Here is a 22,753-nt window from a genome sequence, read left to right as displayed (position 1 = left end):
CGTCCCCCCCTGCCCGGGCCAAGGCCCTGCCCCCCCCAGGGCAGGGAGATTGCACTGAATTGTGAAACAGGCCGTTACCCCGCAGCCCCCCCCCGGGCGTTTCCATGGGGCTGGTTTGCGAAACTCCCGGTCTCGGTCTCGCCACCCACAGGGTGGAGCTGAGAGATCCCCTCCCCTACTCCCTGTGCGCCCCCCTCTCCCGCCCCTTGTGCGCCTTCCCCCGCCACCTGTGTGCCCCCCCCCCACCCCAACAAGGGAAACCCTCACCCTCTGCACTCCCCTCCATCTCTCCATCCCACTCCCAGACCCCCTCCTCTCACCCACAAGACCCCACCCCCTCCCAGAGCTGAGGAGAGAACCCAGGAGTCTGGGCACCCAGCCCCCACCCCGTGGCAGCACTGTGAACAGACCACACGGGGACGCTGCGCTGGTACTTTCGGACCCATTCAGTTTATAACTCAGTAACCGCCCCCCTCCCCAGGCCTCTGCCGGCTGCTCCAGGCACTCAGGACAGGCCTGTAGGTCCTACATAAACAAGTCCCCATGAAGAAACGGCCACTAGTGTAGCCCATGCGGGGGGTGGGGCGCATAAAGTTGTGTCAGGCCTATGTCAGCAGATGCCACCGTGGTGGCTGGCATGGAGTGGGTCGCCCTGGGGCCTCGGCAACCCCCGCTGGGCACCTGGCTGGCTGATGTAATTATGTGTAGGTCCTACGTAAACAGACTCACTTATTGTAGGTCCTATGACAATGGAAGTCACCTGAGGACAGTGATGTTCATCCTGAGGTAAGGCGGGGAGGGATTTGCCACAGGGTCTTTGTGCCTTCCCCACAGCTGCCAACTTCTTGTAGGTCTTACATCAACAGGCCAGCTTACTGTAGGACCCACATAAACAGAAGTCCTCTTGATGAAATTGAGGCTCATCCAGCCACACTGGGGGAGGGGTTGTCACAGAGCCCCCTGCTGGTGATGCATTGCCTTATTGGTAGGTCCTACATAAACTGCTTCAGCGGAATGGAGACTGGTGAGCAGATGTGGGGGGTTTTCACCCCCCTGCACAGCCCCTGGCACGGTGCGGGGGGCAGCCCCAGCCACCTACTCCTGCCCAGCGGTGGCCGCCAGCTGGCAGTAGAAGTGGGCGGTGAAGTCCGGGTCGACCTGCTCCAGCCGGGCCAGGAAGTGGTTGCGCTCCGGCTCGCTCCAGCCCCGGAACCACTGGTCCCAGAGGCGCAGCTGGCACTGGAAGAGGGAGGGGGGCGGGGCAGGAGCCCCGGAGAGGCTCAGCGCCTCCAGCCCCTCCAGCAGGGGGCGCAGCTTGCCAGGCACAGCCTTGGCCAGCAGGTCACGCAGGAAGTGCTGGCGCTGGGGGGGTGCCCAGCCCGAGAACCAGTGCAGGACACAACGCATCTCCTGGGCCGCCCCGTGCACCGGCAGGGGGCGCCCCGCCATCTGGGGAGAGAAGGGTCAGTGCCTGGGTCAGTGCCCTGCCTTCCTGGGGATAGCCCCGCCCCGGTGCTGTTAGCCCCGCCCTCCTGGGCACAGCCCCGCCCTGGTGCTGTTAGCCCCGCCCTCATCGGCACAGCCCCGCCCTCCTGGGCACAGCCCCGCGCCGGTGCTGTTAGCCCCGCCCTCCTGGGCACAGCCCCGCCCCGGTGCTGTTAGCCCCGCCCTCCTGGGCACAGCCCCGCCCCGGTGCTGTTAGCCCCGCCCTCCTGGGCACAGCCCCGCCCTCCTGGGCACAGCCCCGCGCCGGTGCTGTTAGCCCCGCCCCGGTGCTGTTAGCCCCGCCCTCCTGGGCACAGCCCCGCCCCGGTGCTGTTAGCCCCGCCCTCCTGGGCGCAGCCCCGCCCCGGTGCTGTTAGCCCCGCCCTCCTGGGCGCAGCCCCGCCCCGGTGCTGTTAGCCCCGCCCTCCTGGGCGCAGCCCCGCCCTCCTGGGCACAGCCCCGCCCCGGTGCTGTTAGCCCCGCCCCGGTGCTGTTAGCCCCGCCCCGGTGCTGTTAGCCCCGCCCTCCTGGGCACAGCCCCGCCCCGGTGCTGTTAGCCCCGCCCTCCTGGGCGCAGCCCCGCCCCGGTGCTGTTAGCCCCGCCCTCCTGGGCGCAGCCCCGCCCCGGTGCTGTTAGCCCTGAGCCCGGACACAGCCCCGCCCACTCGGGGTAGCCCCGTCCCAGTGTTGTTAGCCCCGCCCTGGGGCAGAGAGGGGGAGGGGCGGGGCCCGAGTGGGGCAGAGCCCAGCCGGAGCAAATCTCAGTCCTCACCCGGGTCCACACGGCGATCGCCAGGCGCCTCCACGCGCAGCCCCAGGCCAAGCCTCGTTTTCACCCTGGCCTCTCCGCGCGTGGTGGGCGGAAGCATCCGAGCATTTCCGGAGCGGCCCGAGCGCACGCTTGATTCCTTCGCCTGTCGGCGGAAATAACCGAGCGCGTTCGAACGGTTGGCGACGGCCGCATGCGCAATGACGAAACCGAGTCGGCGCCGGACGTGCTCGATGTTTCCGAGTGAGGACGGACTCATCCAAGCACCGCTGGACCTCACTTCCGGGTCCCGAGCCTCTACCCGGAAGCTCCCGAGGAGTGACGGAAAGTCCCGAAGTCCACTTCCGGGTGCGCGCCGGTACCGGCGCAGCCCGAAGTGAGGCCGAAAAGACCCGAAGAGCCGAGGCGGGCACTTCCGGGTATCGAAGGTCGCCGAGCGGCGCCGGAAGGAGCCGAAGGCGCACGAGGGGCGGCCCGGAGGCGGCCGAGCGGCTCCGGAAAGAGCCGACGCGCGGCCGGAAGTTGCCGAGCGGGCCCGGGCCGGGCGAGGGAGGAGGCCGGTAGCGGCGCCACACAAGATGGCGGACGGGGAGGAGGTGACTCTGGACGGGAGGCCGCTGCAGGCGCTGCGGGTCGCCGACCTGAAGGCGGCCCTGCAGCAGCGCGGCCTGGCCAAGAGCGGCCAGAAGAGCGCGCTCATCAAGCGGCTCCGTGGGGTGAGGCGTGGGACGCAGTGCGCATGCGCAGGGGGACCCCCGCTCCCCGCCCGGCACAGGGCCCCGGGGCCCCGGAGGGAAGCCGGCGCGCATGCGCGGGGATCCTACCCTCGCACGGGCGGGGGGCGCGGAAAGGGGGAGCCCGGGGGGCGCAAGGGTGGGGGGAGGGCCGGGGTAGAGCCAACTGCCGCCAGCAGGGGGGGCGGGGCTTGGGGAGATCTCCCTGCCCCCACCAACGGGGGGCGGGGCTTGGGGAGATCCCATTGCCGGCGCCAATGGGGAGCAGGACTTGGGGAGATCCCACTACTCCCACCAACGGGGGGACGGGGCTTGGGAAGATCCCACTGCCCCTACTAAGTGGGGGCAAGACTTGTGGAGATCTCACCCCCCACACCAAGAGTCAGGGTTTTGGGGAGATTCCACTGGCACCAGCAGCAGCAGGGTGGGGCTTGGGGAGATCCCACTTCTGACTCCAATGGGAAGCAGGGTTTGGGGAGATTCCATTGGTACCACAAATGAGGGGTTGAGGCTTGGGGAGATCCCACTGCTACCATCAACAGGGGACAGGGCTTGGAGGAGATCACACTGCCGCCACCAATGGCAGAGGGCTTGGGAAGATCACACTGCCGCCGTCCTCAGGGAGCGTGGGGCTTGGGGGATCCCCTTGCCACCACAAACCACAGAGGTGAGGCTTGGGGGGATCCTCTTGCTACCACAAATTCTGTAGGACGGTGAGGCTTGGGGAAATCCCTCCGTTACCACCAATGTTGGGTGGCAGGGCTTCATGTGGATGTTGTGTTGGACAGTTCATGGTTGGTAGAGTTGTGGTTGAGGGACACAGTCGGTTTGGTTGGAGGGTGAATGTTGTGCTAGCACTTGATGTTGGATTATTGTTGAATGACATGATGGGATTGTATTAGATGATGGATGTTGAGTTGGGTTGCGTCTGAGATGTCATAGAATATCAGGGTTGGAAGGGACCTCAGGAGGTCATCTAGTCCAACCCCCTGCTCAAAGCAGGACCAATCCACGACTAAATCATCCCAGCCAGGGCTTTGTCAAGCCTGACCTTAAAAACTTCTAAGGAAGGAGATTCCACCCCCTCCCTAGGTAATGCATTCCAGTGCTTCACCACCCTCCTCGTGAAAAAGTTTTTCCCAATATCCAACCTAAACATCCCCCTCTGCAACTTGAGACCATTATTCCTTGTTCTGTCATCTGCTACCACTGAGATGTATAGTGGAATAGGTCGGATGGCAACTGTTGTGTTGGGCATTCAACATTGGGTTGAGTTGTTGGGTTACAAGATGGAATTGGATTGGATGGTGGTGGTTGTTGGATTGGGCAGCCAATGTTGGGCTGGGTTCTAGTTGAGTTGTGCAGTGGGATTAAATGGTAGTGGTTGGATTGGGTTCTAGTTGAGTTGTGCGATGGAATTGGATTGGATGGTGGTGGTTGCATTGGGCAGCCATTGTTGGGTTGGTCTGTAGTTGAATTGGGCCATGGAATTGGATTGGACGGTGCTGGTTGGAGTGGGCATCCAATGTTGGGCTGAGTTGTGCAGTGGAATTGGATTGGGCGGTGCTGGTTGGGTTGGGCAGCTGACGTAGGGTTGTAGTTGAGTGTGTGGTGGAATTGGATTGGGCGGTGCTGGTTGGGCTGGGCATCCAATGTTGGTTTGTTTTGTAGTGGGTTTGGGCGGTGGACCTGGACTGGGGGGTGGTGGTTGGGTTGGACACCTGATGTTGCACTGTGTTGTAGTTGAGTTGTGCGGTGGAATTGGATTGGGTGGTGGTTGTGTTCAGAAGATTAGTTTACATATATCAAGTGACTGGGTCAAGTGACTAGTCCAGTGCCCTGGGGTTTTTCCAGCTGAGAGTAGAAATTGGCGATGGAATCTGGCGTTTTGTCTGATGCAGTTTTGTTTGCTTACCAAGAACGTACATAATCTTGTTTCTCTGAATGCAGGAGGAATCCAACACCAGCAGCTGGTTCCTGTGTTCACTGTCCCGAGCTTTTAGTTTTCTCTTCAGGCCATGTTACTGTGCTTCCAATCTGTCGGCTTGGCTTTCTCCCTCTGTCCATGTCTCTCTCTTGCTTGTGCTGAATCTAGTCTTCCCACACTCTGACCCACGCATACCTCTGTGTCTGAGTTGTTTGTATTCATGAGTGGCCTTGGAGACTTCTACTGTTACTTGTGCTAAGCCTGAATGAAGGACAGCTTTTCATCTCATTGATAATAATGGGCTTTGAACCCAGTCTGTAACAGAGCGCTGACCTGGGTGGGGTTGGAAGGCCACTCTTGTGTTGTTCTGTTGGGTTGATGATTTGGCAGGCGCGGATATGGGCAGCAGATGGATTGAGGTGGGCTGAAGCTGGATGGGTGAGTTGAAAGGTGGCTTTTGAGTGGGATGCATGGGGATGTTGGCGGATTGAGTATGACTGACATGCCTTGTGTCGAGGTGGAGTTGTTTTGGATGGCGGATGTCCTGGGACGGTCCAGGAATGTGGCAGAGACTGTTCAGAGTCTGGTGCAATGGTGGATTTTCAGGGCTATGTAGCTCGGTCTGTGGCTTGTGGAGGGGCAGTGGGTTGGATGGCACACACTGAGTTGGTCAGCCCATGGGCGTTGTGTTGAGAGAGTCGACTGGGGGTCTTGGGTTGTGGGGTGGGTTAGAGAGCAGACATTGCATGGGTAGGGTTGAGTCAGGCCTTGAATGTAGGCTTGATGGGATGACTGCTGAGTTGGAGGGGCTGCGAACGGACATTGGGTGGGAAGGTGGCCGTTGGGGTGGGCGTAGCTGGGTTGGGTCAAGTCACGGACGAAGGCTGGGGGAGGACGTGGCTTTGGAAGAGTGGGGAGATGATGTTGGGTCAGGCTGCAGAGGCTCTGTGCAGTTCGGCGGGCTGTGGCGGTGCATTGAGGGAGTTGGGTTGTGGATGGGATAAAAGAGAGCACTTGGATGGTTGTGTTGGGTCACACGTGTGAGGGTCAGGCTCAGCTGGGCGGGGGCAGGCCCTGTGTGTAGGGTTGGGACAGGAGGACTTGGAGGAGCTGGGGAGTGGAGGCTGGGCTGGGGGGCCAGGGCTGGGGGCCCCTTTGGCATCAGGGATCCGTCTCTGAGCTCGGTGTCTCTCCACCCCAGGCCCTGATGCTTGAGAACCTCCAGAAGCACTCAACCCTGCACGCCACCTTCCAGCCTAACTCCCAGGTGAGGCCCGTCACGAGTACCGGGGGGCTTGAGGGCAGGTGCAAGCAGCACAAGGGCTCTTCTGTCACCCCAGCCACCGCCAGCCCACAGTGAGAGCGAGGAGCTGTTCCTTCTTCTAGCCCTGCCTCTAATCACTAGAACCCACTGCCTTCCCAGAGCTGGGAGAGAGCCCAGGAGTCCTGGCTCCCAGCCCCCCCCCCCCCCCCAACCACTAGAGCCCATTGCCTTCCTAGCGCCAGGAGAGAGCCCAGGAGTCCTGCCTCCCAGCCCCACCCCCACTCTAACTACCATCCCCCCACAGAGCAAGGGATGGAACCCAGGCATCCTGCCCCCTCATCCTCTCATCTCCCTGCAGATCGGCGAGGAAATGAGCCAGAACAGCTTCATCAAGCAATACCTGGAGAAGCAGCACGAGCTGCTGCAGCAGCGGCTGCAGAGGGAGGCGCGGGAGGCAGCCGAGCTGGAGGGTGAGTGTGGGGAGGGCCCAGTCCCTAGTATCTGTGTCCAGGGACCCTGGTTCTTCTCAGCCTGTGTGTGGGCACCGGGCACGTTTGATTGGCTGGAATTCGCCTCAGCATTCAGCCAGTGGGCATGAGGCTTCTTCAGAACCCAAGCCACCAGATGAGGTGGAAATGGGTGCCTTTGATTGGCTGACTGCAGAGGGGGTGTCAACCAATGGCAGGGCTGCTGCCAGGTTTGCATCTCTGGGTCTGCCCAGTACTACCTGCGTCCTTCCCTGTTTCTGTGACTGGAGCGAGCTTTGCCCTCTGCATCTGGAGCTGGTGGCTGACTGGACTCTAGAACCCTGGGATCTGGAACAGCATGCTCTGGAGCTGGTGTTCTGGAGTGGGATTCTGGAATGACTGGCCTGGAATCTAGAAAACCTAGCACTGTGACTGGTTTAGAACATGCAGTCCCAGTCCAGGATTCGATGCAGAAGGGTGTGTGGGACCCAGAAAGCTAAGGTGATCTAGAACCTCGCTCTCCCCAGGGGTGTGTCATTGCCTCTGCTCATGAGCTCTCTTTGCAACAGTAACCAAGCATTTTAGAATCAGGGGGTCTAGACTGAGACACCTAGAACATTGCTTGGGTCCAGACCCCTCGGTGCACTCTTTCAGACCATATACAGTAGAGATCTAGAATGCTGTCCTCACTGCCTGAGAAGATAGAAAAGCGGAGAGGCAGCAAGAATGGAAAAAGAAGGTGCTGGGTCTAGAACAAGTGGGTTCTGGCTCAGAAGGAGCGAGGTCCTAGATCACGGGGTGCTGGGTTCTGTCCAAGCTTGGCATGGCCTCTAGAACAGGCACACATCTAGACTTCCCTGGGGGGATTTAGATTCAACAGAGTGGGCCTGGCCTGGGGATCCAGAAGGGAGAGGTTCTGGATCAGGGGGTGGTGCAAAGGTCTAGAGCAGGATGCAGGCTGGATTCCAGGCCCAGCCCCTTGAGCTGATGGTTCCCTGTCATTTCCCAGCCTCTGGGAAGAGCTACCCCATCTCCCGGGAGAGAAACGACTCCGACGAGGAGGGGACCAGGAGGCAGGAGCGCCGCTCCACCAGAGTCAGGCAGGTCAGTGCTGCAGCATACAGCAAGGGGGCGCTGGGCTGCAGAGAGCAGGGCAGGGGCTCACCGGGGGGCTGGGCCGCAGGGAGCGGGTGCAGCGGGGGGCTGGGCTGCAGGGAGCGGGGTGGGTGCAGCGGGGGGCGCTGGGCTGCAGGGAGCGGAAGCGGGTGCTGTGCTGTGGGGAGCGGGAGGAAGACGGGGCGCTGTGCTGGAGGGTGTGGGGGGTGCTGTGCTGTGGGGGGTGGAGGGGACAGAGGGTGCTGTGCTGCAGGGGGGCAGCAGGGAGCGTCCTCTATCAGCCACTCCCCTTCTCTCCCAGGCCAGAGCTGCCAAGGCCCCGGAGGGTACCCAGGCCGTGGGGCTGGAGGAGCGGGAGGCGACCCCAAGGGGCCGGAGGAGTGCGCCACAGCCCGCCCTGAAGCTGGAGGAGGAAGAAGAGGAGGAGGAGGAGGAGGAGGAAGACGACGATGAGGAGGAGGAAGAGGAGGACGAGGAGGACGAGGAGGAAGCAAAGGATCCAGAGGGGAAGGAGTCTTCCCGGGGGATGGGGGAAGCCTGGCCCCCAGGCCCTCAGGCAAGCAGCTCACCCCAGGAAATCAGGGGGTCCTGGCAGGAGAAGGGGGGCCTCATGGCCCCAACACTCCAACAGACAAGAGTGCCCAGATCCCCAGCACCCCAGGAAGTGGGGGGGCCCAGATCCCCAGCACTCCAGGAAGTGGGGGGCCCTGAGGCCCAGGGAATGGGGGGCCCCAGATCACCAGGGCCCCAAGGAAGGGGGTCAGCCCAGGTTCCGATGCCCCTGGAGACAGAGGGGCCCGGAGGTCCTGAGCCCCAGGAAAGGGGGGTGACCAGGCCCTCGGAACCCCAGGGAAGTTGGACAGCTGTGACTCCAGCCCCCCAGGAGAAGGGGGAGCCCAGCCCACCAGCCCCTCAGGAGAAGGGGGAGCCCAGCTTGCCAGACCTCCAGGAAAAGGGGGAGTGCAGCCCAATGGTCCCCCAGAAAGAGGAGGAGCCCAGCCTGCCCTCCCCCCACAAGAAGAGGGAGCCCAGCCTGCCCTCCCCCCACGAGAAGGGGGAGGCCAGCCCGACGGCCCCCCAGGCAAAAGGGGAGGCCAGCTCACCGGCCCCCCAGGCAAAAGGGGAGGCCAGCCCGACGGCCCACCAGGAGAAGGATTCCCCAGAGAAGAAGGGAGCGGCTGGGGTCCAGGATGACAAGGGGGCCCCCCAGGAGGAGGCAGAGGGGCCCCCTGAGATCTCACAGGAAGGGGGGGCATCTGCAACCCCCGGCTCCCCAGCCCCTCCCCAGCTGTCAGAAGGGGAGGCACCGATGGTCCCTCCTGGGGAGGATGAGCCCCCTCCCCCTCTGCTGACCAAGGAGCCCCCCCCCAGTCAGAAAAGGCCATCAGGGGCCCACCCAGCATCACCTTCCCCTCCCCCCCAGCGCCGGCGGAGGGGTGGGTCCAACTCAGACTCCGACTCAGACTCCACCTCCTCCGGGTCCCACTGCCGCCGCTCCGAGTCACCCACCAGGAAGCGCCAGGCCTCGCGCTCCAGCTCCAGCAGCAGCAGGAAGGTGAGCCCCAAGCCACCTGCCCTGCTCCCTGTGCGATCTAGAACCCAAACCTATGCTAGAGCCATGTCCTAGAGCGCTAGGCCAGTTCCAGACCCAGTCTTGGTGTTCTAGATCGCAACCCCCCATCATAGACCCAAAAGATGCCCTGTCCCTCTGTGGCCTAGCTCTGGGCCCCATTCCTGCTCCCCTTCCTGGGGTGCTGGGCTCGCTCCAGGTGCAGGTGGGCGTTCTAGACTCTAGTCAAGCCCTGACTGAGAAGGAGCCAGAATTTACCAATGTACATTGCCAAAGAGCCACAGTAATACGTCAGCAGCCCCCCCACGAGCTCCCGGCGCCTCCCGTCCACCGACTGCCCCACTGATCAGCTCCTCCCCCTACTTCCCAGTCAGCTGTTTTGTGGCATGCAGGAGGCTCGGGGGGCGGGGGGGGAGGAGCGAGGGCGCACCAGGCTATGGGGAGGGGGTGGGAAGGGGTGGAGTGGGGGCAGGGCCTGGGGCAGAGCCAGGGGTTGAGCAGTGAGCACCCCCCGGCACATTGGAAAGTTGGTGCCTGTCGCTCCAGCCCCAGAGTCGGTGCCTAGACAAGGAGCCGCACGGTAACCTCTGAAGAGCCGCATGTGGCTCCGGAGCCCCAGGTGGGCCACCCCTGCCCCAGACCCTGCAGGGCACTTGCCTCTCTAGGCCTCTGCTCCAGAATCCATGTGGATCCTGCTTCTGGCGCTGGCTATTAGTGACCATAACACAGAGAAGTTGAACATCACAGGGGGGCGCCCCCACAGTAGCATCTACATTCAGAAAGGGATCGATGGCAACGCAGGCAGCTGGTGACCCGGAAATTCAGAGGACCAGGGTGAAATGCCTGCAAACTGCAGGGAGAGTCAGAGAGGCTCAAATTTCAGAAATCCTCCAAATTACAAATAGTCAGGGGAGGAGGTGCAGAGAGGCCAAAGGCGACTCAGAGAGGAGCTGACCCCCGGCAGGGCCAGAGGAGCCGCTTGCAAGAGACACGCAGTGTCACAGGAGGAGTGGCCGGAAGCCCGTCGGAAGCAGGGAATCTGGCACTAAAGGAGCCCAAGGCCGTGGCAGAGACACGCTCTCGGCATTGCTCCTCGCTGCCTGGCCACAGGTCAATTCCCACCTCCCTCCCCAGCTGTTCTCTGGGGGTGATGGGGCTGAGGATGTGGAGTGCGGTGATGAATTAACCTAGCGTAATGCCCCAGGCCCAGGGCTCTGTGCTAGGGAACCGGCCTCGCACCCAGCAGGCTGGCACCTGGCTCCTGTGATGCCTGTTTCTCCTGGCAGTGCTGGGCCCGGGCTGAAGTTCGGTGCCTGGCTAAACTCTAGCAAAGGGCCCCATGGGCTGTGAGAAGGGAAATCTCCCTCGCCAGGCTCTGGAGATCCATGGAGGAGGCCCACGACTGCGGCGCCATGGGCGGGGTTGGGAGGGGCAGAGAGCCTGGGCCAAGGTCCCTCCCCAAGGGCTCCTAGCCCAGCGAGCGGGGGCATGGGGAAGGTCTCTCCTGGGTCAGTGTGCTGGACCCACGTGAGAGATCTCGAAGCCGCGGTTTGTTCCCGGCAAACAGCCACTCACCTTGCAGCCGCCCTCAGAAAAGCTCCTGGCGCATTAGAAGAGAGAACGAGACAGGAAATCTCATCCTACCCCTGTCTGAATCCCTGGGTGCCCAGTGCCCACCCCTGGCATCCCGCACGCACAGATTCAGGGCACTGGGAGAAAGACCAGAACCAGGCTGTGGGGGCTGGAGTGGGCTCCCTGTGAGGAGAGATGGCAAAGCCGGGGCCTGCTCAGGAGGGAGAAGGGGCTACCGCGGGCCCACAGCAGAGGGCTGGGGCGGAGACTGTGCCTAGGGCTAACACAAACTGGAGGGCTCATGAATATGCAGCAGGTTTCCAGCAGGCAGGATTTCAGTTAACCTGTGGAACTCACTGCCAGGGGATGGGTGGAGGCCAGAAGTAGAAGGGGGTTTGACACACAAGGAGCCACATTTCTGGAGGCCGGGTCCAGCAATGGCCATTGGCCAAGCTGGTCAGGGATGCAGCCCCCTATGCCGGATGGTCGCAAAACTTGGGCTGCCAGGAGCTGGGTGGCTCGCTCGATGATTGCCCTCTTCTGGCCAGTCGGACACAGGGTCCTGGGTGAGAGGGATCCAGTTCTTAGGTTCTTTGATGGGCCTTTGATGTTCTAGACCCTGAGGACATTCCCCCCCCCGCCAGTTCTGTTCAGACCCCAACCCTCTCCAAACCCTACACCCTGGTTACAGATCCAGCTGGTGGTTCTAGATCCTAAGCAAGTTCTCAAGCCCCAAGGAGCCAGACTCCTGCTCCCCATCGGGTCGATACTCTAGATCCGGCTCTAGGTCTCCTCCCCCTGTTCCAGATCACACCTGGCGGTGGGGGGCAGCCGGGGTCAATGCCTCACTAAAGCTCTGTCTGTTTATCTGGATGCCCCAGTCGCGCAGCCCTGACGCCTTGTGGGCTGGCCCCAGTTCCCCACGCACCAAAGAACCCTCCCCAGCAGGACAGCAGGAGGCGCCGGAGAGTCCCATGGCAGAGGGCAGACCGGCCCCCTCGCCCCCACCGGCCCCCCAGAGACGCCCCAGCCACGGGCACCGGCACAGCCCGTTGTCACAGCAGGTATGAGAGAGAGGGGCACGGGGCCTTTTCCTCGGGGGGCAGGGAATGGGGTACCTGGGGGAATGGGGCATGGGGCCTTTCCCCTCCAGGGGGCGTGACTGGCTGGGAGGGATGGGGCTTTTCCTCTCCGGGATGCTGGCCCAGCTCTGGCCCCGGGGCCAGAGGGGGGACAGGCTGGCTGGGGGGCAGGCCTGGGACCCCTCTAACACAGGCCCCTCCTCTGCCTCTCCCCACAGGGCAGCTCAGAGACCCCGGGGGGCCCAGCCAGGGCAGTGCCCACGGGGGACCCACCGCGCCAGGCAGAGCAGAGGCAGCCTACGAAGTAAGTGTCCAGGCTCAGACGCCTGGGTCCCTGAGCCTGCAGGGAGGGGCTGGGATGGGGGAGGGGTGGGCTTGGACGCCTGGGTCCCTGAGCCTGTGGGGAGAGGCTGCACTAGGCCATGCTAGTGGCCAGCCACTGTGCAGGCTGGAGATGGGGGAGGGGCTGAGGGGGCGGGGCTGTGAGTTGAGGGGGCTGTTGATGGGGGCGGGGCTGTGAGCCGGGGGGGGGGAGTCTGAGGGGGCGGGGCTGTGAGCCGGGAGGGGGCGTTGATGGGGGCGGGGCTGTGAGCCGGGGGGGTCTGAGGGGGCGGGGCTTTGAGCCGGGGGTGTGAGGGGGCGGGGCTGTGAGCCGGGGGGCGTTGATGGGGGCGGGGCTGTGAGCCGGGGGGGTCTGAGGGGGCGGGGCTGTGAGCGGGGGGGTCTGAGGGGGCCGTTGATGGGGGCTGTGAGCCGGGGGGGCGTTGATGGGGGCGGGGCTGTGAGCCGGGGGGTCTGAGGGGGCCGTTGATGGGGGCTGTGAGCTGGGGGGGTTTGAGGGGGCGGGGCTGTGAGCTGGGGGGGTCTGAGGGGGCGGGGCTGTGAGCCGGGGGGGCGTTGATGGGGCGGGACTTTGAGCCGGGGGGTCTGAGGGGGCCGTTGATGGGGGCGGGGCTGTGAGCCGGGGGGGTCTGAGGGGGCGGGGCTGTGAGCCGGGGGGGCGTTGATGGGGGCGGGGCTGTGAGCGGGGGGTCTGAGGGGGCCGTTGATGGGGGCGGGGCTGTGAGCCGGGGGGGTCTGAGGGGGCGGGGCTGTGAGCCGGGGGGCGTTGATGGGGGCGGGGCTGTGAGCGGGGGGTCTGAGGGGGCCGTTGATGGGGGCGGGGCTGTGAGCCGGGGGGGGTCTGAGGGGGCGGGGCTGTGAGCCGGGGGGGGGCGTTGATGGGGGCGGGGCTGTGAGCGGGGGGTCTGAGGGGGCCGTTGATGGGGGCGGGGCTGTGAGCGGGGGGGTCTGAGGGGGCGGGGCTGTGAGCCGGGGGGGCGTTGATGGGGGCGGGGCTGTGAGCGGGGGGTCTGAGGGGGCCGTTGATGGGGGCGGGGCTGTGAGCGGGGGGGTCTGAGGGGGCGGGGCTGTGAGCCGGGGGGGCGTTGATGGGGGCGGGGCTGTGAGCGGGGGGTCTGAGGGGGCGGGGTTATGAGCGGGGGGGCCGTGAGCCGGGCGGGGGGGCTGTTGAGGGGGGAGGGGCTGTTGAGAGGCGGGGGGGCTCCGGGGGGCTGCGGCGGTCCCGCCCCCGCGCGGGGGCTGCTGGGTAGCGGTAAAATGGCCGCCCCGCCCGCTCGCCGCCCGCCGCTGCCCCGGCCCGGTCCGCAGCCCTGAGTCGCCATCGCCGCCGCCATGCCGGGCCCCCGGGCCCGCGGGTGAGACCCGCCCCCGCCCCCATAGCCCGCCCCCCCGGCCCGCGCGCCGCCCCCCATTCATTGCCGGCCCCTCCCTGCTGCGCCCCCCCATTCATTGCCGGCTTCCGGCCCGGCGCGTGCCCCTCCCCCCATTCATTCCCTCCCGGCCCCCACGTGCGGCCCGGCCCCCCCGCCCGGGGTCCCCCTCCCCCTCCCCGCCGCGCCTGGGCTGAGCTGGCCGGGGAGGGAGGTTGGGGTGTTTGCAGGGGGCGGGGGGATGTGGAGGAGGGTGCTTCCAAGCTGTGCTTTGGGGGGGTGGGGGGTGGGGGATGCGGGAGGGAGTGGGGGTGGGGGCAGGCCAGAAGTAAAGGGCCCTGGGATGCGGGGAGCTCTGTGGGTGCAGGAGGTGGAGGGAAGGGGGCGGGAGTGAAAGGCCTTCGGCGTGCACGGGGTGAAAGGGGTGAAGGGGCTGGGGGTATGGGGGGGCTGGGAGTGAAGGATCTGGGGGAGTGAAGGGGCTGGAGATGTGGGGGGCAGGGAGTGAAGGGGCTCTGGGGGTGAAGGGGTGCTGGGGATGGGGAGACTGGAAGTGAAGGGGCGCTGGGGTGCGGGATGCTCTGGGAGTATACGGGGGCCAGGGGTGAAGGCTCTAGGGTGCAAGGAGCTCTGGGGGTGAAGGGGCTGGAGGTGAAGGGGCGCAGGATGTAAGGGAAGGGCTGCAAGTGAAGGGGCAAGGAGCTCTGGGGGTGAAGGGTATGGGGGCTGGAAGTGAAGGGGCTCTGGGGTGTGGGGTGCTCTGGGGGTGAAGGAGGTGCGGGGAGTTCTGGGGGTATGGGGTGGGGTGAAGGGGCTCTGGGGGGAAGGGCTTGGGGTGGGGGGGCCAGGAGTGAAGGGGCTAGGAGTATGGGGGAGCGGGGGTGTAGGGGCTCGGGGGAGCGGGGAGCATTGGGGGGTGAAGGGACACTGGGATGAGGGGAGGCTGGGGGTGAAGGGCCTGGGGGTGAAGGGTTGGGGCACTGGGGGTGAAGGGATGTAGGGCGCCCACCCCCCAGTAACCCCCCATTTCCTCCCAGTAACCAGGAGGAGAAGGAGGAGGTGCCTATGGAGTTGGAGCCCCACCAGGCCGGCGCCAGCCCCCCGGCCGGCCCCCCTGCTCAGCCCCCCGGCCCTGATGAGCGCCCCGACGGGGGCCCCGAGGACGAGGAGAGGAAAGAGGTAGCATGGCGGGGCGCCCCATGGCATGGTGGGCAGGTGGGGGTCCCGGGGGGGTAGCTCAGCCAGCAAGGGGCAGGGCATGGGTTGGGTGGCGCCAATGGGGAGGACTTTGCTGGCAAAACCAGGGTGGGGGAGGGGTCTGCCCCCCTTCCAAGGCATTTGTGGGAGGTCTCCCCAACTTCCAGAGCTGCTCACAGTGGAGGAGACAGGGGGCTGGGATAAGCCCGCATGCGCTGCCAGCCAATTTGGGGGTGCTCTCCTGGGCACCCCCTGCCACAGGAGGGTTTCCAGAACCCCCGCCAGAGCCAGCCAAGCCTCCCCCTGGCCCCCCGTTTGCTGTAGTTTGGGGACGCAGGGCCTGGGGGGCTGCGGGGGCGGTGGTTGGTTCTGCAGAATGTCGCCTTGTCACGAGGTCCATCTTTCCCGAGCTCCACCCCAGTCCTTGGTGCTCCCCCCGCCCCGGCTGGGGGCACCCCCTCTCCCAGAGCCGCCTCCGGGGACGGGCAGGACCCCCCACGGCCCCCCCAATCCCCCGTTGACCTTCTCCTCTGGACTCCTCTGTTCTGATCCACGTTTTTAAAGAGCATCCGGCCCAGCGGGCGCACGCGCCAGAGAGATGCGGAGAGAGAGACAGAGAGCGGGCGGGGGGAGGGAAGCATGAACCCTGGCGTCCAGGCGGTCCAAGCTCCCAGTCGCGGGGGGCCCCTGGAGACACTGCTCCCGCGCAGCTCCGCTGGGATGTCATCTGCATGTGGGGCCGGGGGACCTGCTGCTCATGAACCTTGGCCCCTGGGGTCTCCAGGCTGATGGACTGTCCAAGGACCTGGGGGTCATCTCCAGGCCCCCAAGGTCACTGATAGCCCTGGGGGTCTCCAGACTGGTGGATTCACTGCAAACCCCTCTGTTACTGACCTGCGCCCCCGAAGGGTCGGTGCTGCCAGGAGCCTCCACCGCTCCTGGGACTCTCTCCAAGGACCTCCGGCCCCTGGGCATCTCTGCTGCTCCTGGGACTCCTTCCAAGGACCTCCGTCCCCCGGGCGTCTCTTCTGGCCCCAAGGGTCTCCGCTGCTCCTAGGACTCTCTCCAAGGACCTCCAGCCCCTAGGCGTCTCTTCCGGCCCTCGGGGTCTCTGTTGCTCATGGGACTCGACATCCAGGGGCAGAACTCAGCTGCTCAAGGAATGAGCTCTGAAGACCTTCACCTCCTGGGGGTCCCTGCAACTCTCACGAGTCATTCCAAGGATCTCCAGCCCCTGGGGTCTCATTTGCTCTCAGACCATGCTAGGATCTCCAGCCCCCAGGAATTTCCAGCTCTGGGGTCTCCATTGCTCTCAGACCATGTGAGGATCTCCACTCCTGGGATTCTCCTTGATTCCAGGCATCTCCGTTGCTCGCAGACTCGCTTGAAGGATCTCCAGCTCCTGGGGTTCTCCTCCCCTGGGGAGTCTCCAATGCTCTCAGGACTATGCCAGGATGTCCGGGCCCTGCGGTGTCCGCTGCTCTTGGGACTTGCTCCAGGACCTCCAGCCCCCAGGGACAGAACTTGTCTGCTCAAGGGATGAGCTCTGAAGATCTTCATCTCCGGGGAATCCCTGCAACTCTCAGGGGTTGCTCCAAGGACCTCCTGCCCCTGGGGTTCTCTTCCACCCCGCTCGGGACTTGCTCCAAGGACCTCCTGCCCCTGGGGTTCTCTTCCACCCCGCTCGGGACTTGCTCCAAGGACCTCCTGCCCCTGGGGTTCTCCTCCACCCCGCTCGGGACTTGCTCCAAGGACCTCCTGCCCCTGGGGTTCTCCTCCACCCCGCTCGGGACTTGCTCCAAGGACCTCCTGCCCCTGGGGTTCTCCTCCACCCCGCTCGGGACTTGCTCCAAGGACCTCCTGCCCCTGGGGTTCTCCTCCACCCCACTCGGGACTTGCTCCAAGGACCTCCTGCCCCTGGGGTTCTCCTCCACCCCGGGGGTCTCCGTTGCTCTCAGGACTTGCTCCAAGGACCTCCAGCCCCGGGTGCCCGCTCTCTTGGGACTCTCCACCCAGCCCCCCGCCGGCGGGCGGCTCCCACCTTTGCCCTCTCTCCTCCGGGACGCCAGCCAGCGCTAGGTTCCTCCGCCACCACCACCTTGTCTCTTGCCGCCCCGCCCCGCCCCTCCAAACCTGGGAGGGTGCATTGCGATTGGACCGGCCGTTGCCTAGATACCCTGGGCACTGCGGTGCGATTGGCCGACGAAGGACGCCCCAGGTGTGAGATGGTACCTGGCGCCTCTGGCTGCACCTTTATTTCTTCTTGTCTCTTTGGTTTCCTTACGTTCTTTAAAGGCAAAGGAGGTTTTTGGTTAAACTCTTTGTGTGGAGATTTTTGGGGGAGGGGCCCAGCCTCCAAGGTGTTAATGGATCTGTGGGGCAGCAGGGTCCCCAGCTCCCTCTTTGGGGTTTGAGCTTTCCAGGAATAAATCCAGGGGGGCAGCGTGGGGCGTGGAGGTTCGGGGGGCAGAGTTGGGTCACAGGGCTCACAGAGAGCAGGATGGGGCCAGCAGCTTGTGGAGGGATGGTGGGGGGCAGCGTGAGGGATCGGGCTTATGGGGGGCAGTGGGGGGATGGGTCATGGGGGGCAGAGTGTCGTGTTGGGGGGCAGTGTAGGGGGATGGCAGGGACAGTGTGTCGGATGGGGGCAGTTTGTGGGAATGGTGGGGGCAGTGAGGGGGGTCAGGGTCATGGAGGGAAGTGAGGGGGGTCAGGGTCATGGAGGGAAGTGTGTGGGGTTGGCGGGGGGCAGTGAGGGGGTCAGGGTCATGGGGGGCAGTGTGTGGGGTTGGCGGGGGGCAGTGAGGGGGTCAGGGTCATGGGGGGCAGTGTGTGGGGTTGGCGGGGGGCAGTGAGGGGGTCAGGGTCATGGGGGGCAGTGTGTGGGGTTGGCGGGGGGCAGTGAGGGGAATCGGGGTCATGGGGGGCAGTGTGTGGGGTTGGCGGGGGGCAGTGAGGGGAATCGGGGTCATGGGGGGCAGTGTGTGGGGTTGGCGGGGGGCAGTGAGGGGAATCGGAGTCATGGGGGGCAGTGTGTGGGGCTGGCTCTGGGGTAGACCCCCTTTCCCAGGACTCTGAGCCCTAGCTGTGCCCTGTTGCTAGGGGGGAGGGTGCCCCGTTATTCCTGGACTGTCTGAGAACCCCCCGTCTCCCAGCCCGTTGGCCTCATCTGAGCCACTTGCGCCCCCCACCCCAGCGGGTCTGGGGGCCGCTGCCCCACGGAGAGGTGCTGACTGGCCCCCTCCCCCTGTGTGGGGCTCTCTCCCCTCCTCTGTCTCGTTCCCTCTCTCTGCAGGCTGCGGCGCAGCACAAAGCCTTCAAGAGGAAGATCTCCGTCGTGTGTAAGTGATGTCCCGAGACCGGGCCCCCCTGAGACCTGGATGGGTTCCTAGGACCCCTGACTCCATAGGTGCCCGTGGGTCAGGGATGGGCTCGCGGGGCAGTGGGATTGGCCATGGGGGAGGGGCACTCGGTCCCTGCCCCATGTGCTGATTGGCTGTAGGATTGTGTGTGTGTGGAGGGGGGGAATAGGGGGTGCCCTGGATATTAGGGGTGGTCCTTGTGGGGATCCCCATCCTGTGCTCTGATTGGCTGTTCGGGCTGGGGGTGGCCCAGGGGTAGGGCAGTGGCCCCATGGTGTGCTCTGATTGGCTGTTGGGTTGCAGCAGCGGCCAAGGGGGCAGCAGCGGGGAACAGTGACACGGAGGGCGGCCAGTCGGGGGGGCGCAAGCGGCGCTGGGGGGCCAGCACGGCCACCACCCAGAAGAAGCCGTCCATCAGCATCACCACCGAGTCGCTTAAGGTATGGGGGACCCTGCCCTGGACACCTGGGTCCCTTTCCTTCTTCCAGCCTCTGCCCATGGGGGGACACGCGCCATCCCCAGATGCCTGGATCCCTCGCCCGCTCTCTCCCCACCAGGGGGTCGGTACAGTGGGCACTAGGTGGTGGCCCCAGACACCTGGGTCCCATGGCTCTCCTGGGCTTTCCCTACTGGGGGGTTGGTGCAGTGGGCTCTAGGTGGTGTCCCTAGATGCCTGGATCCCTCGACCCCACTCTCCCCACTGGAGGGTTGGTGCAGTGGGCACTAGGTAGTGTCCCCGGACTCCTGGGTCCCATGGCTCTCCCTACTGGGGGATCGGTGTGGTGGGCTCTAGGTGGTATCCCTGGACACCTGGGACCCATTTCTCTCCTGGTGCCCACAGAGCCTGATCCCCGAGATGAAGCCGGTGGCGGGGCAGGAGGCGGTGGTGGATCTTCACGCCGATGACTCCCGCATCTCGGAGGACGAGGGGGAGCGCCACGGGGAGCCGCCCGCCCATGAGAAGGGGCTCAAGATCTGCCGGACGGTCACACAGGTATGGGGCAGCCAGAGAGCCCTGCACTGCCATCCTGGATGCCGGGCTCCCATTCCCCCCTGCCGGGGCGACATTGTCCCGTTCTCCATGTGCTCACTCTCTCCTGTGGCAGGTGGTGCCAGCCGAGGGGCAGGAGAATGGGCAGGGCGAGGAGGAGGAGGAGGAGGAGAAGGAGCCCGAGGAAGAGCAGCCCGAGGCCCCGCAGGTCACAGCAGAGTTACCGCTGCCCCCGCCCGTGGAGCATGAAGTCAAGAAAGGTCAGGACTCGGGTGGGGGGTGAGGCCAGGCTGACCTGGGGGAGTGATGGTGGCTAGGCGGGGGGGCTGGGGGCACCCGGAATGGGGGACTGGGCTGGGGGAGCCTGGAATGGGGGTGGAGGCTGGGATGGGCTGGGGGGCAAGGCCGAACGAGGCTCCAGGCAGTGTGGGAGGTTGTGGGTGCCTGGAGTGCAGGGCAAGGCCTGGCTGGGGGGCAGTGTGTGGGGCTGGGGGGGTCACAGGATTCAGTGGGGGAAGCAGAGACCATGGGAGTGGGCTGGGGGGGGTGACTCAGGGGTCAGGGAGGCATATATGGGGCTGGGGGAGTCGGGGGCTCCCCCATGGCTACCTGACCCCTCTCTGCCCCCCGCAGTGACACTCAGTGACACCCTGACGCGCCGCTCCATCAGCCAGCAGCGCTCGGGCGTCTCCATCACCATCGATGACCCTGTGCGCACGGCCCAGCTCCCGTCGCCCCCCCGCGCCAAGCCCAGCCCCATTGTGCATATCTGCAACCTGGTGAGTGGGGGCTGAACCCGGGCCCGGCTCCGGGCCTGGCTCTGCCGCGCCCTGCCCAGTCGGGGCCCGGCTCCGGGCCTGGCTCTGCCGCGCCCTGCCCAGTCGGGGCCCGGCTCCGGGCCTGGCTCTGCCGCGCCCTGCCCAGTCGGGGCCCGGCTCCGGGCCTGGCTCTGCCGCGCCCTGCCCAGTCGGGGCCCGGCTCCGGGCCTGGCTCTGCCGCGCCCTGCCCAGTCGGGGCCCGGCTCCGGGCCTGGCTCTGCCGCGCCCTGCCCAGTCGGGGCCCGGCTCCGGGCCTGGCTCTGCCGCGCCCTGCCCAGTCGGGGCCCGGCTCCGGGCCTGGCTCTGCCGCGCCCTGCCCAGTCGGGGCCCGGCTCCGCCGCGCCCTGCCCAGTCGGGGCCCGGCTCCGGGCCTGGCTCTGCCGCGCCCTGCCCAGTCGGGGCCCGGCTCCGGGCCTGGCCAAGCCTGGCTCTGCTGGAGCCTGCCTGGTCTGTTGCCAGGCATGGAGTGAACGGGGCAGGGGCTGCCGGCCCGGAAAGGCCAGGCTCAGGCTGCTCTGGAGAGGTGGGAGCCCTGCTCTGTCTGCCACTGCCTGGCGTTGCCCCGCTCAGCCCACCCCTCTCCTGCAGGTGCGGCCCTTCACGCTGGGCCAGTTGAAGGAGCTGCTGGGCCGGACGGGGACACTAGTGGAAGAAGCCTTCTGGATTGACAAGATCAAATCACACTGCTACGTCACAGTGAGTGTGTGTCCGTCTGTCCTTCCCTGCCGCGGGTCGGTCCCCACCGCCCCTGCTCCATCTCTCTCTCCCCCGCAGTACTGCACGGTGGAGGAGGCTGTGTTGACCCGCAACGCCCTGCACGGGGTGAAATGGCCCCAGTCCAACCCCAAGTTCCTGTCCGCCGACTTCGCCGAGCAGGATGAGGTACCAGCTGCTGGCAGGGCGGGTTGTCGGGGGGCACCACACCCCCTCTGATCCCTTCCCCTCGGCTGGATTACCCCATGGGGCTCTGTCGGGGGAGGAGTTTGGGGGGTCAGGGCTAGTTTGCAGGGGGTCGTTGGGGACTGGGAGGAGTTTGGGGGGATCAGGGAGTGTCAGGGCACTGAGGATTTTGGGGCAATTGGGGTGGGGCTGGGGGGTTGTTGGGAGTTTGTGGGGGGGCAGGGGCAACCTCTGACCCACTCTCTCCCCTCAGCTGGACTTCCACCGGGGGCTGCTGCCAGAGCGGGTGGTGGAAGCAGCGGCGGCGGCCCCGGGGGCTGGGCCAGCCGGAGGGCGCGGGGGCCGGCGCTCAGCCCCCCGAGAGCGCTCGCGGGAGCCGGAGCGGGCGGTGCGGGAGCAGTGGGCGGAGCGGGAGCGCGAGATGGAGCGGCGGGAGCGCACACGGGCCGAGCGCGAGTGGGACCGCGACAAGGTGCGCGAGGGGCCCCGCTCCCGTTCCCGCGAGCGCCGCCGCAAGGAGCCACCCAAGGCCAAGGAGAAGAAGGGCGAGAAGAAAGGTACGGGGGCGGGGCTTGGCCAGGGATTTGGGGGCGGGGCTTGGCCAGGGATTTGGGGGCGGGGCCTGGCCAGGGATGTGGGGGCGGGACTGGGGCTGCACCTGGGGGTGTGACCCTGCTGAGCCCCCCACTGACCCTTGACACCCTGCCCCCCCCAGAAAAGGCCCCAGAGGAGCCCCCCGCCAAGCTGCTGGACGATCTCTTCCGCAAGACCAAGGCCGCCCCCTGTATCTACTGGCTGCCCCTGACTGACACCCAGGTGAGCGTGGGGGTCGCCCAGTTCCCTGCCCCTGCTCAGTGTGGGAGGCTGGGGGGGCTCTGGGGCGGGGCTGGCCAGGGCTCTTGAGTGGGACTGGGGGCTCCCCAGCCTGGCTCTCACCCCGTCTCTCACAGTTCGTGCAGAAGCAGGCGGAGCGGGCAGCCCGGGCGCGGGAGCGTGAGCGGCGCCGCAAGGAGCTGGAGGAGGAGGAGTTGCGGCAGCGGGAGCGGAGCCGCCAGGCCGAGCGGGACAAGCGACGGGAGCACAGCCGGGAGCGGGGGGCCGGGGGCGCCCCAGGGGCGGCAGGCGGTGCTGAGCGGGGGGGCCGGGAGCGCCGGGAGGCCAAGAGGCACAGCCGGAGCCGGAGCCGCAGCACCCCAGTGAGGGACCGCGGGGGGCGCCGCTGAGTCCCCGTTGGCCAGCTGTGGGGGAGGCAGGCCCAGCCCCCCATGGGGCCACCCTGGGGCTCTACCGGGGGCTGCTGGATTACTGCGTCGGATAATTCTGCCTCCCCTGGGCAGATCCACCTTCTCCCGCTGCCCCCCCCGGGGCAGATCCCCTCCCGAACCCCATTAATTTGTATTTTATTTTGGGACAAATGTTTTTTTATTCTGCTGTCGCTGGGAATCGAGAGGAATAAAAGCCGGAGTTAGTTTCATACGCGAGGGGTGTGTGTGATTCCTGGGGGGCCAAGCGCCAGGATTGTGGCCCCTGGGTGGCTCTTTGGGGTCACCCCCAAGGTACAGCCAGCCCCCCACAAAACCTACTCAGTGCCCTGCCCCTGCTCTGCTGTGGGGCTGTTCCCAGGACCAGCCGGAAGAAGTGAGTGGGTGTTTGGGGGAAAATCAACCAAATCCCTTCGTAAAACCCCAGGAAGATGGTATTTTTCAAGTGGTGTTTTTGCTCCTGCCACCCCAAATTCTCTCTCACAGACACCCCAGCATTTCTCATCTGGTAAAAGTGTTAAAAAG

General features: G+C 65.6%; 2 protein-coding genes across 9 annotated transcripts; one reads left to right on the top strand and one right to left on the bottom strand.

Moving 5' to 3' along the window:
• Positions 1 to 431: 431 nt before the first annotated feature.
• On the bottom strand, positions 432 to 2,551 carry CUNH14orf119 (chromosome unknown C14orf119 homolog). The gene is made up of 2 exons (XM_073326970.1): positions 2,258 to 2,551; positions 432 to 1,449 (listed from the first exon to the last, which is right to left on the bottom strand). Exon 2 carries the CDS (start codon positions 1,447 to 1,449, stop codon positions 1,096 to 1,098), a length of 354 nt encoding a protein of 117 aa, XP_073183071.1. The 5' UTR covers positions 2,258 to 2,551; the 3' UTR covers positions 432 to 1,095.
• On the top strand, positions 2,182 to 22,440 carry ACIN1 (apoptotic chromatin condensation inducer 1). 8 transcript variants are annotated; one of them, XM_073326964.1, is made up of 18 exons: positions 2,182 to 2,970; positions 6,117 to 6,182; positions 6,484 to 6,649; positions 7,656 to 7,750; positions 8,064 to 9,317; positions 11,786 to 11,968; positions 12,205 to 12,290; positions 14,736 to 14,877; positions 18,191 to 18,236; positions 18,561 to 18,697; positions 19,099 to 19,251; positions 19,364 to 19,508; positions 19,882 to 20,027; positions 20,655 to 20,762; positions 20,841 to 20,948; positions 21,220 to 21,523; positions 21,682 to 21,782; positions 21,917 to 22,440. In XM_073326964.1, exons 1-18 carry the CDS (start codon positions 2,833 to 2,835, stop codon positions 22,187 to 22,189), a joined length of 3,651 nt encoding a protein of 1,216 aa, XP_073183065.1. In that variant the 5' UTR covers positions 2,182 to 2,832; the 3' UTR covers positions 22,190 to 22,440. The 8 variants fall into 8 exon arrangements, with proteins under 8 accessions (XP_073183065.1, XP_073183069.1, XP_073183066.1 ...); XM_073326968.1 differs by having other exon boundaries at positions 2,183 to 2,970; positions 6,538 to 6,649; positions 18,564 to 18,697; XM_073326965.1 differs by having other exon boundaries at positions 2,183 to 2,970; positions 6,538 to 6,649.
• Positions 22,441 to 22,753: the final 313 nt, after the last annotated feature.

Source organism: Lepidochelys kempii, unplaced genomic scaffold (assembly GCF_965140265.1).
Source record: "Lepidochelys kempii isolate rLepKem1 unplaced genomic scaffold, rLepKem1.hap2 scaffold_201, whole genome shotgun sequence".
In the NCBI taxonomy this organism is placed as follows: domain Eukaryota; kingdom Metazoa; phylum Chordata; order Testudines; family Cheloniidae; genus Lepidochelys; species Lepidochelys kempii.
This window is presented reverse-complemented; position numbering and strand designations above follow the sequence as displayed.

Coding starts and splice junctions, on each gene's coding strand:
- CUNH14orf119 (XM_073326970.1), bottom strand. CDS start 1,449: ATGGCGGGGCGCCCCCTGCCGGTGCACGGGGCGGCCCAGGAGATGCGT.
- ACIN1 (XM_073326961.1), top strand. CDS start 3,446: ATGGGAAGCAGGGTTTGGGGAGATTCCATTGGTACCACAAATGAGGGG. Junction 9,318..11,785: donor GCTCCAGCAGCAGCAGGAAG/GTGAGCCCCAAG, acceptor TGGATGCCCCAG/TCGCGCAGCCCTGACGCCTT. Junction 19,252..19,363: donor TCTGCCGGACGGTCACACAG/GTATGGGGCAGC, acceptor CTCCTGTGGCAG/GTGGTGCCAGCCGAGGGGCA.